The 18,952-nt window shown below is 41.2% G+C and overlaps 2 protein-coding genes across 8 annotated transcripts in view; one reads left to right on the top strand and one right to left on the bottom strand.

Annotated features, from left to right (window-relative positions):
- Positions 1 to 36: 36 nt before the first annotated feature.
- LOC126996942 (merlin-like) lies at positions 37 to 8,969 on the top strand. Its single transcript, XM_050857890.1, has 11 exons — positions 37 to 182; positions 1,213 to 1,439; positions 1,801 to 1,923; positions 2,074 to 2,234; positions 2,413 to 2,591; positions 2,842 to 3,137; positions 3,663 to 3,790; positions 4,482 to 4,641; positions 5,405 to 5,685; positions 5,910 to 6,156; positions 6,289 to 8,969. Exons 2-11 carry the CDS (start codon positions 1,218 to 1,220, stop codon positions 6,430 to 6,432), a joined length of 1,941 nt encoding a protein of 646 aa, XP_050713847.1. The 5' UTR covers positions 37 to 182; positions 1,213 to 1,217; the 3' UTR covers positions 6,433 to 8,969.
- A 1,930-nt stretch (positions 8,970 to 10,899) lies between these two features.
- The window catches only part of LOC126996944 (TOM1-like protein 2), a 21,352-nt gene continuing 13,299 nt past the window's right edge, over positions 10,900 to 18,952 (bottom strand). For 5 of the 7 annotated variants that reach the window (XM_050857895.1, XM_050857892.1, XM_050857896.1 and 2 more), the window contains 3 exons: positions 16,875 to 16,892; positions 15,028 to 15,078; positions 10,900 to 13,731 (listed from right to left, as the gene is read on the bottom strand). In XM_050857895.1, the coding sequence (XP_050713852.1) occupies positions 13,552 to 13,731; positions 15,028 to 15,078; positions 16,875 to 16,892 (249 nt within the window). In that variant the 3' untranslated portion in view covers positions 10,900 to 13,551. The remainder of the gene's footprint in view (positions 13,732 to 15,027; positions 15,079 to 16,874; positions 16,893 to 18,952) is intronic. The other 2 variants (XM_050857893.1, XM_050857894.1) reach the window with 2 other exon arrangements.

Genomic DNA, 18,952 nt, shown 5'->3' with positions numbered 1-18,952 from the left:
AATACAATAATCATCCAAACTCAAAACGCTAGAATCTTTGCAGGAAATTAGTCTTTATATACACGTTATAGGGTCAGTTAATTTATCCGCGCGGTCCCTGTGGTAAACAAACCTTGGAGGAAGGGACGTGTGCTGCTCCCCGCCTCTCCCTCACACCTGGCCGCTATGAGATAACTGTGCAGGTGAGGCCTAATTACATGACACATTATGTAAGTAGAGGGTTATTTAATATAATGAGATCAGGTTAAATTGGTAACAAAGGCTTCAACGGGCAGCAGTGACTCATAACTCAACGTTTCCTGGCGGTTAGGTTAGCTTTGAGAATCTTTCCTGGAAAAAATTAATGCTTCAATGAACACTTTAAATAGATAATAATCCTTTTAAATTCCCTGTGTTCCGTACCGCGGGTGGCTCGTTTGGTACGTAAGGCAGCACCTCAATTTGTGTGAATGGTTCCTTTGTCTTGATATTTATGGAGGGCGGGGTAAGTCATACTTTTTCGGGCACTGGGCTGTAATTTGGCAGACTTGAGCACTGTTTCAGATACTTCACACTAGTGCTGTCCAATGAATTACAATAAGCATTAAGAAAACATCATCCTGTACCAAGAAATTGATACTGCTGCTGAAACAGATACTCATGTCTGCTAAATATTTCCCATGGATTGTTTAGCAGACATGAGCAGCCTGTTTCAGACACACTAATGATTCTTGGGTAAAAAATGATGGTTATTCATGCAGATAGTTTTTTGCTTTCTTTGCCAGAAAACAGCTACGAAAGAGCTTAAGTGAATTTATTGCAGAAATTGCTTTTGAGGCGAAAGCTGTGTCATGGCTATTAGGACAAAAAACAAACACTGCGGCATTGATTGTTGGGCCGTCTCAACCCACAGGTCTATTTATAAACTAACAGAATCCCACCTTACCCAAATAGAGAATAACATAGTGCCACTAGGAGAGATACCTCTCGCTGCAAAATAGTAACTCATCACTACGGATGGTTTCTGATCTCTGATAAAATGGTAACGGTAAAGTTAGGGGAACCTGCTATAACTGTGCCTTGTATTGCTGCTCATCTCTGTCACTTAAATCCTTAAGCCTGAGTTGATTAAGAAGCCGCTACCATAGTTAATCATCACTTTAGCTTATTAATCAGTAGAAGGTCAGGTACTTATAGCACTTGAAGTATTCTTATGATCTTGTTTTCCCACAGCCACCATGCCCCTGCGGAAGCTGTTTTGGGGCCGCAGCTCCAAGTCATTTCCAGTGAAAATTGTAACACTGGATGCTGAGCTGGAGTTCAGCTTGCCATGGCGTGCATCAGGCCGGGAGCTGTTTGAGCTGGTGAGCCGCACCATTGGCCTACGCGAGACCTGGTACTTTGGCCTTCAGTATGAGGACTCCAAGAACAACTTCGCCTGGCTCAAGATGGAGAAGAAGGTGTGCTGATAGGGATGAGTGTTCTGTGTCATGGACCTGTTGTTTTCTTGTTGACATTTAGTATTCAGTGAGCCCATCAATTAGAGAGTTTTATGGTTACAGATTGAAGCTTGGCGGTAAAATTCAAAATATACCAGTTCAGGTCATGTTAAAAATTAAACATTCCAACAGTCACTGACACCACAAGCTAAACCGCAGCTGTTGTTTGAATTTATAATTATCCACAAAACATGAGGATTAAGAATGCATATCCCTCATTTTCTTAATTTTGTAACCTGTGACTGAAAAGGAACATATCTCTCACAGGTTATTATTATTTTTATCAACACCTTTTTAACCTTTGTCACATCTCCATCACCAGGTTCAGGATCAGGACATTCCAAGGCGATCTCCAGTGCCATTCGTCTTCCTGGCTAAATTTTATCCCGAGGACGTGAGCGAGGAGCTGGTGCAGGAGGTGACCCAGCACCTCTTCTTCCTGCAGGTGTGTGGCTGTCGCTAGCTCACTCGTGATTGATATTTTCAATGCAAAACTTGCATAGATTTTGGGAAAGGAAACAGATGATGAGTAACTGGTTCTCAGAGGCTGACTTGCTCTCTTGTAGTCTTATAACCTTGTGTCTCTCCCTTGCAGGTCAAACAGTCCATCCTCAGCATGGACATTTACTGCCCACCAGAGATGTCAGTCCTCCTCGCCTCATATGCCGTGCAGGCCAAATTTGGTGACTATGACCCAGCCACGTACCAAAGTGGGGCACTAGCCATGGAGGAGCTGCTGCCCCAGAGAGTCATCAAGTGAGTTGTAAAGTTTTCCATAGAGGGTGTAGGACTATTAGGCAAGTACACTATTGTATGCTCCCCTAACACTACAATCCAGTTCAAAATATAGATAATAGGCCAAGAAGAACTCTTGAAAAATATGCTACGGAAGTTGCTCATGTGAAATCAACTATCCTCCTCCTCCTCTTTACAGCCAATACCAGATGACGCCAGAGATGTGGGAGGAGCGCATCAGGATATGGTACGCCGACCACCAGGGCATGACAAGGGACGAGGCAGAGATGGAGTACCTGAAGATAGCACAAGATCTCGGCATGTATGGCGTCAACTACTTCAACATCACCAACAAGAAGCAAACTGAGCTGTGGCTAGGTGAGGGGGATGGATGATGTGCTAGTTAAAACGGACGGGGTATTGTAATGATGCTGTGGTGCTTTATATACATTCATTTTTTTTCTTATTCTTTATTATCAATTTTTATATATTTGTGTAGAGAGTAGTAGTATAAAGCTGGTGAAAGCAAAAGGGATAGTAATGGAGTGATGCTGTTACACATTTAAATTCCAACTTTTTATCCCTTTAACACTCTAAGCCTAATCTCCTCACTCTTTCACCCTCCCAGGAGTAACCGCACTGGGTCTCAACGTCTACGAGAGCGAAAACAAACTGGAGCCCAAGATCAGCTTCCCGTGGTCTGAAATCCGTAACATCAGCGTAGACGACCGCAAGTTTACCATACGACCGACCGACAAGACCGCGCCCAACTTTGTCTTTTTCTCCAAGAACTCGCGCATGAACAAGCTCATTCTGGACCTGAGCATCGGCAACCACGACCTGTTTAAGCGCCGGCGTAAACCCGACACGATAGAGGTCCAGCAGATGAAGGCGGCAGCACGAGAGGAGAAGAGACGGAGACAGGTGTGTGTGTGTTGAGTTCGGGAGGGGAGGGAGAGGGAGGGGTTGGGCTGAGGTAGAGTAGGGTAGAGAAAGAGGGAGGGGTTGGGCTAAGGTAGAGTAGGGTAGGGTAGAGAAAGAGTGTGGCTGGAGAGGGTAGAGGGAGGGGCTGGGTTAGAGCTGAAAAGTGTGTGTGTTGTATTGAGAAGGGTAGGAAAGCCGTGTATTGGGCTCGGAAAAGGGTAGAAAAAGTGTGTGTGTTGGACTAAGGTGAGCAGAAAAAGTGTGTGATGGACTGGGAAAGATTGAAAAAGTGTGCATTTGGGCTGAGGAGGGTAGAAAAAGTGTGTGTTGGACTAAGGTGAGCAGAAAAGTGTGTGGTGGGTTGGGGGACGGTAGAAGAAAACATGTCAGGCTTGGGAGGGTTGAAAAAGTGTAAGTATTGGGCTCGGGAAGAGGAGAAGCATGTGTGTGTGAGGTGGGTAATGGATGGGTAACGGAGACAGGTAATATCCTTCTTCCTCTTATCTTTCCTTCTTCCTTCACTAGATCGAAAAGGACAAGCTGGCCCGAGAGAAGCATCTGAGGGAGGAGGTGGAGCGTCAGAAGGCAGAGTTGGAGCAGCGCCTTTTTCAGTACCAAGAGGAGATGAGGGCTGCTAATGATGCTCTCAGGAGGTAAAGTGCACAATGAAGTGGATGATTAACCCGGTAGCAGTGACGGGCCAAATTTGTGGCTTTACCGTGTAGCAGCGACGGGCCAAATTTGTGCCACGATTTAACCCCCCCAAAATAGATGATACATAAACTGATCACAAATGTTTCGATATATATTATGAAATGATTTGTGTGAGTGATGATTTTTTCTCATTTTTCTCGCTTAAAGGGACCATTAAGAAACATGATCCCCGCTGCTACTGGGTTAAAAGCCATATGTACAGTCCTAGATACAAGTGTTGATTCACCTTACTCAAAACTCTGTGACTCACTTGCCCCTCTCTGCCCAGCAAGTCATGTGGGGTAAGAGAAGAGTTGAGAATGAGGAAGAAGGAGAAGGGAGTGGGGAGTGACCTGGCAAGGGAGAAGAGAAGAATTGGCATGCAGAAAAGGCTACAGAGTCATAATGGGTTTAGAATATGGTGGATCTACTTTTTATCTGTTTTTCCCTTTCTATGTCTTTCTTATCTTTCTAACTCTGCCGTTTTGTATTATTTCCTTTCTCCATACATTTATCTTTCTTTCAAGTTCCTTTTCTGTGTCTTCATCTAATTTTGTCTGTAACTGTACACTGACATTCACACACATTTTTACTACATTTCTCCTCAAACCAGTGCCCTCTCTTTTAACCCACCTTCAACTTTGTCTACAGATCAGAGGAGACTGCCGAGCTCCTGGTTGAAAAGTCGCGTATTGCTGAGGAGGAGAGCATTTTGTTGACCCAAAAGGCTTCAGAGGCTGAGCAAGAATGCCAGCGTGCTCACTTGATCTCTGCCAAGACGCAAGAAGAGAAAATGATGATGGAACATAAGGTGAGAGAGAGAAGGAGTCTGTGTCTGTGTGTGTGGGCGAGTGTGTTGTTTATCTTTCTCTAACATCCTATTTTCTCTTTTTCTTATTCTATTTTGTCTTTCATCCTTCATCTTCTATTTTTTATCTGTTTTTCCCTTTCTATGTCTTTCTTATCTTTCTAACTCTGCCTTTTTGTATTATTTCCTTTCTCCATACATTTATCTTTCTTTCTTTCTAGTTCCTTTTCTGTGTCTTCATCTCTTAACCCGTTAGCAGCAACGGGCCAAATTTGTGGCTTTACCGTGTAGCAGCGACGGGCCAAATTTGTGCCATGATTTTAACCCCCCAAAATAGATGATACATAATCTGATCACAAATGCTTTGATATATATTATGAAATGCTTTGTGTTAGGGGTGATTTTTTCTCATTTTTCTCACTTAGAGGGACCATTAAGAAACATGATCCCCGCTGCTACCAGGTTAACAAATTGTCATACTTAAAACATTCTCCTCTTCCTTCCCTCTTTCTTTCTCTCTCTCTTCTGTTTTCTCCTCTTCTCTCAAGCACTATGTAATATTTTTCTTATGTAGCCCTTGATCTGCCTCCTCTTCCAATGAAAAAGTACTCTAATTTCTCTCATCTATTTGTGTTACATTTTACTCTTGAACAAGCAGGCTTTTTTGTAACGGGCCTACTTGTTTTCATTTATTTTTGCCCTTGAGCTGCTTCCTTTACTGTAAAAAAAAAAAAGTATAGTGCCACCATCCCGTCTTCCCTGAAAGGTGAGAGAGGCGGAGATGCTAGTCTCAACACTGGTGGAGGAAGGGGAGCGGCGAGCGACAGAGTCCGATAGGCTACAACAAGAGCTGATCCGTGCACGCATCGCCGAGAAACAAGCCAAAGAGAAACTGGGCTCCTTCATACAGAGCTTCAATGCCTCCATCAGCCACTCTGCCGCCAACTCCACCGCACTGAATGCCTCCTCCTCCCTCCTCAATGCCACCTCCTCCCTGCTTCACTCTTCCACACCTCACCTGGCAGCCTCCACTTCAATGTCCCATGGGTAAGAAAGAATTGGTTTGCCTTAATCATGACCAAAGACAGATAAAAACTGCTGAAACTGGAATGCACTTTAATTTGTTCTTGAATTTAGGAATGTCCTGTATTGTCATTGTGGAAGAATGGGATTTGTTATTGATGATAATGATAATGATCTTTCATCCACAATTTCTTCCTTAAGCTTTTGTTCCCCTTTGCTCCTTTGATGTTCATCTTGCTCTCCCTCAGTCTGGCCAGCAACAGTCACCACATGACCATTGGCTCAACCGGAGACCTGCCTGACCTCACCCTCGGAGGAAGCACAGATGCCTTGGGACCCTCGTACTCTCGGCCCCATGACCTCACTTCCCTCGACCTACTCAATGACACCGACGTCGATCAGCTCAGCCTAGAGATTGAGAAGGAGCGTGGGGAGTACCTGGAGCGCTCCCGCCACCTCCAGCAGCAGCTACAGCATCTTAAATCAGAAATTGAGGTGAGATAAGACTGTTTGCTGTTTTTTTTGTCTTATTTTCTCTCTCTTCCCTCCTTTGGATATTTATAAAAACAGCTGATTGATAGATAATAGGAAATAGAAAATGGAAAAAAAATATACGTTTTTCCCCAGGTGTTGAAGGTGGAGGAGAACCAGACTGTGCTTGATGCCGTGTACCATGAGCAGCTGCGTTCAGGGGAAACAAAATACTCAACCTTGCGTCGCACTCGCTCCGGCACCACCAAGACTCGCGTTGCCTTCTTCGAGGAGCTCTAGTCTGTTTCAGCTCCTCCCTGCCACGGGCCTCCATCCTCTACTTTTAGCCTGCCGGTGTGCCTCGTCATCTTTCATACAGAAATAACACTGGCATATTTTTATCTTCATCTTGCCTCTCATTTCCGTGTATGACGTAGCTTGAGTAGTGACAGTTCACTCTGCCTGCCTCAGCTTCATTCATCATTGTTCATCCTTTTTTTTATTCCATAATATTGAATCTAGTATGACATTGAGGATTCATTTCCTTGCACACATTGCATATATCTATTTTTTAGATTGAGTTGAATGCTTTCGTACTTTCTCTAGTTTAAAACCACTTGATCAGAGTTGGTTATCAGTATTTACTGCTTCAGGCACATTTATCCTTACTTTATTCTTATGCCTTATTTGACTCTGCATATACCATTTGCACAAGTCTTAGGATTAAGAGTCTCAATGTTGTAGCGTGCCTAGCTATGAAGCTGTGGGCCTGGGTTGGATTCCAGCTTGGGCAGTTAATGTGCAGCCCACCCAGCTGTTCATCCTCTCTTTTAGGCTGGTCAATAAATGGACATCTGAGGAAAGTTGGAGAAGGTAAATTGTTGTAGCCCAGATGTCACACTTGCCCTTGTCCCGGGTCAGTGGATTATTATCCTCCACCGGCTCAAGGGCAGAAGTGACCAAGATGAGTGCCAACGCAACACACAGCTATAGCATGTGCCCCCAACTTTACCTTAAGGGTTCTTACTTTAACATTTAGTGCTAATAAACAAAATAAGAAAATGCAGTTGGCCAAACAGGGCATACGTACAAGTAATCCCCAAATTATGACCACACGACTAACATACATTTACACTCATGATGATGCTTTCCATATTAAATAGATAAAACTAATAGATGCAAATGTTGAAGTATGATTAGTTGGTTGTATGGTGTACTACATTTCTGTCCAGTACACACAGGAGCCCAGTTACTTCCAGTACGAATTACTGATGAATATTGTGAACATGCCATTAGAAGAAAATAATGCCACATCCAGACCACTCACACACAAGGTCCACTGGTTGGGTGTGCATGCCAATGTGGCCGTGCCAAAGTCTTCTTGTCTCTCAGCCCTCCCTTTACACTAGTCTGCCCTCCTTAATGGCTGAGCTAAATAGTAAGATGCTGGATGAGCACCGTTCCCTCCTCAATAGACACTTGTTAAACAGTTTACCGTGTGTCCCACAAGCAATAACAATCACTGTCAAGCTCAACTTTGCACTGGAAAACCAGTATAATTCTACTTGGCTCATTCCTTCCATTTAGTTTGTTGACACTAAATATTTAAGTAAAGCCCACCCATCAGTAAGCCCATCGTTAGGCACTGTACTTTTCATTATAGAAAACGAATGTAATGATTTGTTAATAGTATCTTAAGAATGTCTTCTCATTTAAGATCTGATTTTTGTATGTCACTAGTGGCAGTCCTCCTCTGTTCCTCTTGTCTCTCCTCTGTTCATGGCAATTGTTATGTTCAGCTTCACACTATTGGAAAAGTCACTTGTAAGCAGCTGTGATCTCATCCACATGTTAAGTGTTTAAGTGTTGTATTGGTACATGATGTTTGCACTCAATTGTCCTTCATGTGTATTTCAAAGCATTTCCATTCTCTCCTCTGTCACTTATTTATCTTTCTCTCCTTTCATTTTATCATGCCAACATGATTCACCTTGTTGTAATCTATAATGTTCTGCTTACTTCTGCCAAATAACTGGTGCTTCCCTCAGCCTCACACAAACTGCCTTATGCCTTAGGTCCTTAAGCTATATTTTTGCTATCATCCTATGTCTCCAGGACCGGCTTCTCTCTAAAAATAAGGGCACCCTTATGAAGTGCGTTTTGTGATGTGCATGATGATACCTTCATAGGTATTTTACAATGGATAGTGTTCACCTACATGGAGTACTGTGTTACATGTGACCTGTTAAGTGCCAGGTGTACTGAGGTGTGTGTGTGTGTGTGTGTGTGTGTGTGTGTGTGTGTGTGTGTATCTACATCGTAGTTGTAGATAACAGGAATTGAGCTTGGGCTTGAATTATTCTGTCCTATTGTGTTTCTTTATGCAGCTCACCTTGCAGGAGGCTCTTGTCCTGCCATTCCTGCCAGGAATCAAGGTCACAGTTCCTCAACTTACTTATATATTTATTGCCTGCCTGTTGGACAGGGCTACAAAATGTAAGTAGATCATATTGTCTCCACCTGGCCTGGGACCCAAACCTGGCACCGTTTGGCTGTGAGCCAGCGCTGTGCTGCCAACACCACCAGACGGGGACGTGGGAAAAGATTAAGATTTTCTCCTCTGAGGTAGAGATTAATGGAGGGATTCCTCCCAGGTCAGGGAAATCAGACCTTTCTTTGATGCCCTTTACACAAAAACTCTCTCATGTCAAGTGCCTTTAAAACCTATAAATTTAGATTTCTCATATATTATTAATTTTGTAAATTATGTACATTTGAGGAAATGAGGTGGAAAACACATACCAAAGGAAAAATACAGTAAAATTCTTATTATTCAAGTGTTGAGTAAATGACCCATGCAGTTACGCAACATTATACTGTGTATATATTCCATAAGGAGACCCTGCCCCACCCCCCACAAGTAGGGTCTGTAAAGTGATTTAAAAAAAAAATCATTTATTTATTATTTTTTTTATTTTTTTGTCCAATGTATCGTAAAATCTCATCCCGGCTTCCAAGAATAATATTCCAGTTATTCAAATTTCCAAACGCAGCCAATGGCGCCGGCGGTGTGAGACAAAATCACACTCGAGGGGTATTTGTAAGCTCTGCCCCTCAACACAAAATCATATAAGAAAACAGGTTTGATCATGGAATCCAATATGGTTGAAAGTATACCAAACCACCACTAGAACTACGTAGCAGTTTTGGGGTTAAACCGACAATCACAGGAAAAAAAACTAAAGTAACATTTCAAGTTTAAGTTCACGTAGCAGAAGGATGGGCATATAATGATTGAATCAGCTGTCAAGTGAAGGGGGGGGGGGGGGGGGCTCAGTCACGCAACGTTGCCAGATTGCCGTACTCCGCCTCTGTACGTTAGCCGATTTCCGACCCCAAAACTGCTTCCACCCAAATAACTGGCTTCATATATAGTTATCGTTAAAATGGTTAATTGTTGGTGTTTCTTGGCAATAGTTATGGCTCAGAAACTGGTCTGTTGCTCTGAGTACGATAGTATGGCATCGGTGGCTCGGTGGGTTTTGCGTCTGGCGCGAGACCGCGAAGCTTCGGTTCAAGCAAGAGCGTGGTCGAGTTCAATCCCAGCTCACGGGGGTTCTCAGTGACATGGCAGCGCTCTCTCGTAATCCCGGCAGAGCTGTATGGCCATGATTGCCTAGCTCTTGGGGTTTCTTGAATGACCTTGTGATGACTAAACAAACCAAGGCCGCGCCAAATAACAACCTACGAGAAACCAGTTGTAGGTGTACGCCACGGGAGAAGCCAAAATAGTCTTTTCCGTTACTGAAAAGCGCTAAATCCGTAACACTTACGTAGATATGGGATGACGAAAGGGAAGAGGACAGGTCAGCAAGCGCGGCGTGAAACGACCACTGTCTGCGGCGGCCAAGCGCAAACTGGTAAGTCACTGGATCGGGGCGAGTTCCATGAAGCGGGTTCAGATCGACGAGTGTTTCGAATCATTGGTTAAGATTCGTTCTTCGATAGCAGTCTTTTATTGAAAGGACCTTTATATATGAATCGATAAGCTGCTCTGGTTCAAAATGCATGTGTCACGTATGGAATGCCTGGCAAAAGATGTGTTTCCTAACAAGTTCACTGTTCATTGTGTTGGTCTTGGGTTGAGATTTCTTCAGCCCTCAGAGAGTTACCGTGAAAGTCAATTCAATAGGAGCATCATTAAGGAATGTATAATTTTTCCAATATGAATGTGCCAAAGATATCTTAATCTTAATTAATATAGTGGCAAATCAATACTGTATGCATTGTTGAAAACTACCATCAAAGGAAGATATATAAAACTATTCGTGGTAAACTAATGCAACCAAAATCTAGCAGTTTACAAATATCAAAGACAGACCGAGTTGAAATGGATGCAACCTACAAGTAGGATGGACTGTTTGCCAAATCATTTTGAAAAAGGTTATCTGAGGGAATACATTGACATGTTCTTTGTCTTTACATTGAGAGGAAAACTACTTAATTTGTACATCACTTTGCACTTACACCATAAACAAATTGAGGCAGGTGGTGGCTTTGGTGCTGATGGGCTTAGCTATAACAGGAAGGTCCTACACTATTGCCTGACACAAAGCAGCCCATCAGTGCATGTAGCAACATTCTCTCATAATTCTAGTTAACTTTATATAATTGACTTTTACCTTGTCCCACCAGCAGCATTTCGCCCAGTCCAGACAATATCAGAAAACAACTTGTGTGTTCTCAATGTAAGTAATTATAAACAAGTGAATGGAATCCCTTTTATTTCCATAGGACCTGCTGAATATTTATACATTTCCAATGACTGAAGTTGAAATCGACAGAAGTCAGTATTTTCTATATTATGAATCTTTGCATATGTTACTCCTTCCTGTATTTGTTAAGCCTGCTGAGCTGAATCAAATATCAAAGTGTTAGTCAAATTAGTTCACTGTGTCCTTAGGTGGCATGTGATAAGTCTTGCCTGTGCCTTCTGAAATGGACTTTCCTCAAGCTGCCCAAAATCTACATCAACTTGAGTTCCTGCCAGCGACTTAATCCCCCAAGTCTTGCTCCCTTCCTAAAGCTGCAGCCCACTGGTTAAGGTTATCTTTTCTTTGATATAAAATGATCTACACCATGACATAATCTGATCGATGATGGTGACGATGAGTTTGTAAAAAATAGGTTGAAGTGGAAGGCAAGATCAGTGGCTGTGGGTGAGGGGAGAGGCAGGCTTAGGGGACTAGAGGCTGCCAGTAACCATGAGACCAGACATACACTCTTGCTTGTGCTTTCTAGGGTTTTCCAAATAGTCTAAAAGGAGGAGAGGAAATGTTCACTGTTAATATTTTACATTTATGAAGAAAGTGGCAATAAATAGATAGTTTTATATCCTGCAAATGATATCAGTAGGAAAAATAAAATAATAAGCTAGATAAAACACATTATTGAGGTCCACTGACAGCCAAACAGGGAGCACTCATTACCACGTTAACAAATCCATAAAACTTGTGAGGTGGCAGCAGCAGCGGCAGCAGTGCATCAGAAAGGCACAAGGGAGTACAGTACACGGTTCAAGACAGGTGCAGCAGCCTTGCTCGTGGCCAGCGGGGCAAGCCATCACAATGCATGCTGGTGCCACAGTGGAGCAGCAATTGCATTGAAACTTTTATTTCCATCTAAGTATTTTAAGTTTTTTGATTAAACACAGCATACATTTCACTTGTAGTTACATACAAGTTTACCCATAAATCTGCATTTATATAAATTCATGGTACAAACATTTTGATCTATAGACCTTTATAGTTAGTATTTGGTGCTATCTATACAGATCTATATATCTACATGACTGATGTGAATAAAAAAGTTTTATATATATATATATATATATATATATATATATATATATATATATATATATATATGTATATATATATGTATCTATATATCTGTATATATATATATATATATATATATATATATATATGCATGCGTGTGTAAGTATATATAATTTTTCGGTGTATAAGACACACCTGTATTTTCAAGGCTATCTTCAAGGGAAAAATCCCAGCTTTTAATTTCTTAATTGTTCAACATCAGCATAATCTTTAATTATTCCTCTGCATACTTTACAATGAATTCATCAACTATAATTAGAGTAAGGCCCAACACAGAGTGCAGCACAGGTGTCTTTATCAAGTTCTTTTCAATGAGTAATTCTTGATTGAAAGTTTATTGATGCAAAAGTTACAAGGCTTTAAATTTGTAGTCCAGCCCAAACACATTCTGGTAACAGTCTGTAGGGTAGAGATACCTTATTATCCTGTTACCTGGAACAAAACTGGGAGTGTTAAGACAAAATTATTAATCAGGGCTAATGTTGTGGCTTATTGTGCCGAGGCTACAAAGTTGTACAGTGTTACTGTAATGAGTAGTGAAGGCTATTACATGGTGCTCTGCCCCTCGTCCACCTCTCCTTCCAATGATGCCACCCTGCCCCCAGCCACCTTCCCTTCTGAGTGGGACCGCCCACTAAAGGTTGATCACACTAGTCCTCGCTATACAAGGTAAGGTAGGCACAGGGAGTCAAATTTGTTTTCACCTTCAGTGTATAGGATGCAGGGTAGTTTTGAGACCGTTTTTTCTCTTCAGAAGTGAGTCATACGCCGAAAAATAGTGTGTGTGTGTGTGTGTGTATATATATATATATATATATATATATATATATATATATATATATATATATATATATATATATATATATATATATATATATATATATATTGTGTGGGTATATACCAAGTTGTATATACCAAGCTGTGATATACAGGAAATGAGCTATGCTCATGGGGTTCTATGTGTTTGTGTGCATAAAACCACACATATAAAAATCTTAATTTTTAAATCAAACATGAATAATTGTTGAAACTGCAAAGTATACACAAGCTGTTACATAACTTAACTTAGAAAGTGGAAGAATATTTAAATTGATGCTGAACTATATTTAAAATATCTTAAAAGTGTATCAAACAAGTTAAATAAACTTACTAAGGTATAAGGAATATTAGGGTGCACAAGGTGGCGGCCTGCCATGCCGCCGTGCACTCTGAGACACGCAGCGACGAGCCTCAACCTTGTACGTCAGTTATTCATAACATTTCATGGACACATCCCAGTGGCTAAATGCACCTCAACAGCCAGCACACCAGAAATGAAGAAATGGATGAGAAGACATCACATAACACACCGACTGAGGTGCAGAACAGCCACGGGTTCCAAGAGGCCCTGGTGGCCTGGAATGACTGTACCAGACTCACAACAAATTCCGTCCTTGCTACAGGAAGGACAAAGTGCAGCCTGCCTTGGGATGAGCCCAGCTCCCAGAGGCAGGATGGGTCAGGCAAGACATTTAGGACCTCAGAGTGCAAACATCTGATTGGTGTCCTTGTCATCTCGGGCTAGAGTGCGCTGCCTCGGGCCAGAGGACCCAGTGGCAGCGGTGATGGTTGGCAGAGCGTCTGCTGCTGCTGCACGCTCCTCCAAGAACCTGTCAAATTCTGAGGAGGATATAGTCTCCTCCCGCGGTGCTGGCACAGGCTGGGAAAAAGAGGAAGCACTTAGTAAGCCATCCTGAACCTTTATGACTGACTAGATAACTGAGTTTTATATGCAGTGGCCTAAAAGTTTATCCATGAAGCATACCTAATAAAAAATTTAGGAAGTGTTTGAAGAGTTGATCTACAAACTGTATCTTCAGGGAGACACCTTTTTGGTATAATTAATACCTTTGCAGCCAAGAAGCCTGCACTTATATAGCCTCCCCAGATTAATCTATCATGAAAGACATAAAAAAACACAACAGTAAATGTAAAAGTACTTATTGCTTTCAACTGTCTCCCTAAATTGAAATAAGTTCTCTCTCTCTCTCTCTCTCTCTCTCTCTCTCTCTCTCTCTCTCTCTCTCTCTCTCTCTCTCTCTCTCTCTCTCTCTCTCTCTCTCTCTCTCTCTCTCTCTCTCTCTCTCTCTCTCTCTCTCTCTCTCTCTCTCTCTCTCTCTCTCTCTCTCTCTCTCTCTCTCTCTCTCTCTCTCTCTCTCTCTCTCTCTCTCTCTCTCTCTCTCTCTCTCTCTCTCTCTCTCTCTCTCTCTCTCTCTCTCTCTCTCTCTCTCTCTCTCTCTCTCTCTCTCTCTCTCTCTCTCTCTCTCTCTCTCTCTCTCTCTCTCTCTCTCTCTCTCTCTCTCACACACAGACAGACACTGCCTAAGCTAATATTTTCTTAGTCTTTCCGAGTCCTCTATCACAAATTGTTTATCAGTTAGTGGGTGGTCATACTCAGAGGACCAAAATGTAACAACTTATTTGAAAACATGGATGTTCATTGAGACAAAATAATATTTACAAGGAATGGCCCATTATTGAACCACTTTCAGAGTGGACAATGTTTCCAACATCTTACCGGTCAGTATTTCCTCCTCACGGCTGCAACTTTGGAGGCATTACTGGGTCAATCATACAAGTAGGCCTACAGTATTAGGCTATGTCTGTGGCTCTTGAATATATATGCCAAAATGAATGACACATCTAATTATATGCAATGTATTTGAGTGCCATTTAAGTGTTGGGATCCAAACCAAGTGATAAGCAACATAAAGGAGTGATAAGCTCTACTGGACACATCGGTGATACAAGCTTGTGGGCGTGAAATAAAAAATAAATAACAACAGCCAAACAATCCAGATACAACGATGTCATCTAATCGGCCATGTCATGCTTCACACAAACAAGTCAGTAGCAAGGCAGGGAGTGTCTTGCTAGCTTTTCCTGACCTCTCAAAGAAGGTTTGGAGGGGAAGAGTAAAAAGGGATAGCAGGGTGATGTGAAGTGAACTACTTACTTGTTCATTCAGCCAGGCCTCCATCTCGTCAAAGTCACTGTCTTTCTGTTGCTGAAAAAACATACACACACAAAAAGCACCACATTAGCCGAGGGATTCAGAAAACAAGACAGTAACATTTGGCCTTAGTGTTATGGGGTTGCAGTGCTAACATTTGGCAGGTGAGTGAAAGTTAAGAAAATAAATCTTTGGGGAGGGAAAAAACACTGTATAACAATTATGACAAAAAAATTTCTCATTGAATATCTGTGATTATACTTTCAGAAGCAATATGAGCTGTACATTTAATCTAGTGAAAGTGACTAAAATTCCAATATAATGGCATAGAAAACACTGCTGACTAAAACTCTGGACCGTGTTACAAACTATACAAACATGCATGCATCTAGACTGTGCTCAACAATCAGGCAAAAGGCAAGTAGGTTGTAAATGTGTTAAGAGACAGCTCTACAACAACACACTGGACTGTCATGTGCCAGGGCAGGGCATGGGAAAGCCTCTGGAAATACTCTTATGGCTGCTCAAGACCTGCCGTCTTGGGAAATTACGAATCCTAAGATTAATAATTGATGACTGGGGTACTTGGGGCTCTTGGGCAGCAGTATGTTGTACGCTGGGACGGATGAGACAATCTTGAAAGGCTAATTGCAAACAACTGCTATTTTATATACAGTAATTGTGTTGTTTGCATTATGGCATAGTGCAAGTTTGCCCACTCTGGAGCTGTTCTCATCACCCTTCCTCAACCTCCATTACCAAATGGAACTTTTTATCAACAAAGATTCCGAAGGGTTGGTTATAATACACACTTCATCTGCTTGTTGAACATCTCCAAGGTGGTGCTGCAAGAGGTAACTGTGTTGCACATCCGTATATCTTTCCTTTAAATATTTGTAAATTTACTTTATTTCTTTAGTTTTACTAGTGCTTTATGTTGTCACTACAACACAAATTTCTATCTATTGAACTATATCTCTGTGGAGTAGTAGTTTCCTATTACGAACTAAGTTACAAGACACTTCACAGAGTTTATCACTGTGCTGCTTTCAGTGCTTTTATAAATGTTTATTTTTCTGTTGGCATGTGGTACCTAGGTCATGTTTTGGCTTCACAGTGCGTCCCATTGGCAGCATAAGAGGCCGTCTACAAACACACAACCTCCCTGCACCAGCACCAGCTACATACATTATTACACCTCGAGTTAAAATATATTCTAACACATGAGTGATAGAAATAAGGAATCTAAGGTGCTTCACTTAAATGGGTCATTGGTGTCTCAGTACAGTGGAAAGTCAAGGTTTTTGTCTCTGTCCTTCTGTTAGCAGCTCTTGGTGCTGGTGGATTTAAAAGGGTCAAATGATCATCTAGTAGAGGTTAAAATTACTCAGTAAGGCTAGAGCATTTGCTCCTAAATTACAAATACTAACTTAAGCATGGAGGCAGCAGAGCATTATGTCACAGCTGGTCACTGCAAGATCTTTCATGCCTGGCAAAAGCAGGGTTCCCTCAATTCAGGTTGCAAGCATATAATTTTCCTGCTGTCTATTCCCAATAAATTTCACCAAAAAATGCACCCCTATGATTATATATCGAACAAGTCACTTAGAAACTTGTAACAATGGATAATGTCATTTTCAAACACCAAAGTGGACAACAAGAATTAGTATACAACATGCAAATTAGCACTAGTGATACAATGCCCCATTTATGTATGCAAGATGACTTGAGGGCTTTGCCAGAGTAAGAGCATACACGTCAAAGTATATATATGTGAGGCTGCCCTGAAGCCAATCATGACATCTATGGAATTAGTCAAAACAAATGTTGCCTTTTTTCTTTCTCCTTACCCACAGAGCTTCCTGAGCCTCCAACACGACCAAGAAAACAACGGCAAAAGAAAATAAATCAGTAAGCTTCTCTTTCAAACAATTGTTCATTTCCTTCCTTTCTTCCTTCCTGTGTGTGTGTGTGTGTGTGTGTGTGTGTGTGTGTGTGTGTGTGTGTGTATGTAAGTGTGTGTGTGTGTGTGTGTGTGTATTTACTTATTTGTATTTACCTTTTTTTTTTTTTTTTTTTTTTTTACGTTGCGGCCTATTGCACCGGTAGGCTTCTTCCCGGTGGGGCCTGATTGTCGACCCAAGGCTTCTTCCCGGTGGGGCCTGATTGTCGACCCAAGGCTTCTTCCCGGTGGGGCCTGATTGTCGACCCAAGGCTTCTTCCCGGTGGGGCCTGACAGTCGGCCCAGCCCGTTCTGGCATAGGCGAATGTTTATAGTGGCGCCATCTTGCACTGGCTCATGCTGCCCTCCCGGAGCTCATTTTTAATCCTAGAATCTAGAGTCCGGGTTGATAGGTGGTCTTCTGGACAGCATGTGGGTAGTTTTAAGCCACTTGGCGGCGGCTGAAAAATCCTAGCTTGGTGGCACTGGGCAGGGATTGAACTCGCGTCCCCCTGAATGCAGCGCCAACACTCTGTCGACGGGCCCGAGCTAAGCTCTAATAGTCCCGTCTCCATATCTACATTTATCCAGCCTTTCCTTCATTTGTTGGACACTGTTTGCCTCCACCACCTCTTCCACAAGCTGTTCCATGTGTGTGTGTGTGTGTGTGTGTGTGTGTGTGTGTGTGTGTGTGTCTTGTCAAGTGGCATCTTTCGTAGAACATGTCACAGGTCAAACTCGGTGATAGAAAATAAGTGGTGGGGAGAATACTACTGGTAATAAAATCAAATAATAACAAAAATGAAAATGTGTGCAAACATTGGTGCAGGTGAACTGTGATATCCCAAGATGCAAACAACGTAACTTTACATATTGTGTATATATATATATATATATATATATATATATATATATATATATATATATATATATATATATATATATATATATATATATATATATATATATATATATATATATATATATATATATATATATATATATATATATATATATATATATATATATATATATATATATATATATATATATATATATATATATATATATATATATATATATATATATATATATATATATATATATATATATATATATATATATCTATATATATATATATATATATATATATATATATATATATATATATATATATATATATATATATCTCTATATCTGAGTTGGATATATAGCAATATTACCTTCCTTACCCTGCCACATTTCCTGGCGCATAATACATACTCCTGCTTAATGCACATCACAATATGGGGCAAAAAATTTAGGGAACTACAAGAAATGGAGTGTATGAAAGGATAGGGTAACACTCCCCTTCAAGGCAATGATGGACAAAGACAATGTTCACACTTTCTTCATGAGCAGGCCCAAAAAGCAAATAGGTTCTAAATATATAATTTGTCATGCCACACGGGATCAAGTGAAAATTCAGTAAGGGCTCATCATGCAACTATGGTCTTCCTCATAATATAATCGGCGTAAGTTCCACATAAAATGTTTTTTTCAAGTACATATGAAAATGCTCTTATAATAGAAGCTGATACATGTATATGTTCAAAACTACTTTAAAATATTATTTGCAATAATGTATATCTTATTGTGCTGTATAATGTGATATTTTTTGTCTGATTCCCAAGAGTGGTCACCCTGCTGTGTAGGAGCCAGAGAAGCTGCACAGATAATGCAAACACTTGTTGGCACAGGTGTCCATCACTTCGAAAGCAACAGATTACTGTACGCTGGCATGGGTTAATTAAGGAAAACTATGATGATCCCATGTGTTCACCTGATGTAAGCGGGCAGCAGCATGTGTTCAGCCAAATGCTAACACTGTAAATGAAGGCATCTCAAGTCTTCCCTCTGGATAATTTACCTAATCAAAATCAAATTTGGTAGAGCCAAAATTATTCATTGCTCTTCATTACAACAACAAAAACATATCTATCATTC

The sequence above is a fragment of the Eriocheir sinensis genome, chromosome 11, assembly GCF_024679095.1.
Source record: "Eriocheir sinensis breed Jianghai 21 chromosome 11, ASM2467909v1, whole genome shotgun sequence".
NCBI classification, from domain to species: domain Eukaryota; kingdom Metazoa; phylum Arthropoda; class Malacostraca; order Decapoda; family Varunidae; genus Eriocheir; species Eriocheir sinensis.
Note: the sequence above shows the minus strand (reverse complement) of the source record. Positions and strands in the feature narration are given on the sequence as shown.

Excerpts from the sequence above, each read along its gene's own strand:
- LOC126996942 (XM_050857890.1), top strand. The coding sequence starts at position 1,218 with ATGCCCCTGCGGAAGCTGTTTTGGGGCCGCAGCTCCAAGTCATTTCCA. Across the intron at positions 3,791-4,481 it reads GCTAATGATGCTCTCAGGAG|ATCAGAGGAGACTGCCGAGC; the intron begins GTAAAGTGCACA and ends CTTTGTCTACAG. Across the intron at positions 4,642-5,404 it reads AAATGATGATGGAACATAAG|GTGAGAGAGGCGGAGATGCT; the intron begins GTGAGAGAGAGA and ends CTTCCCTGAAAG.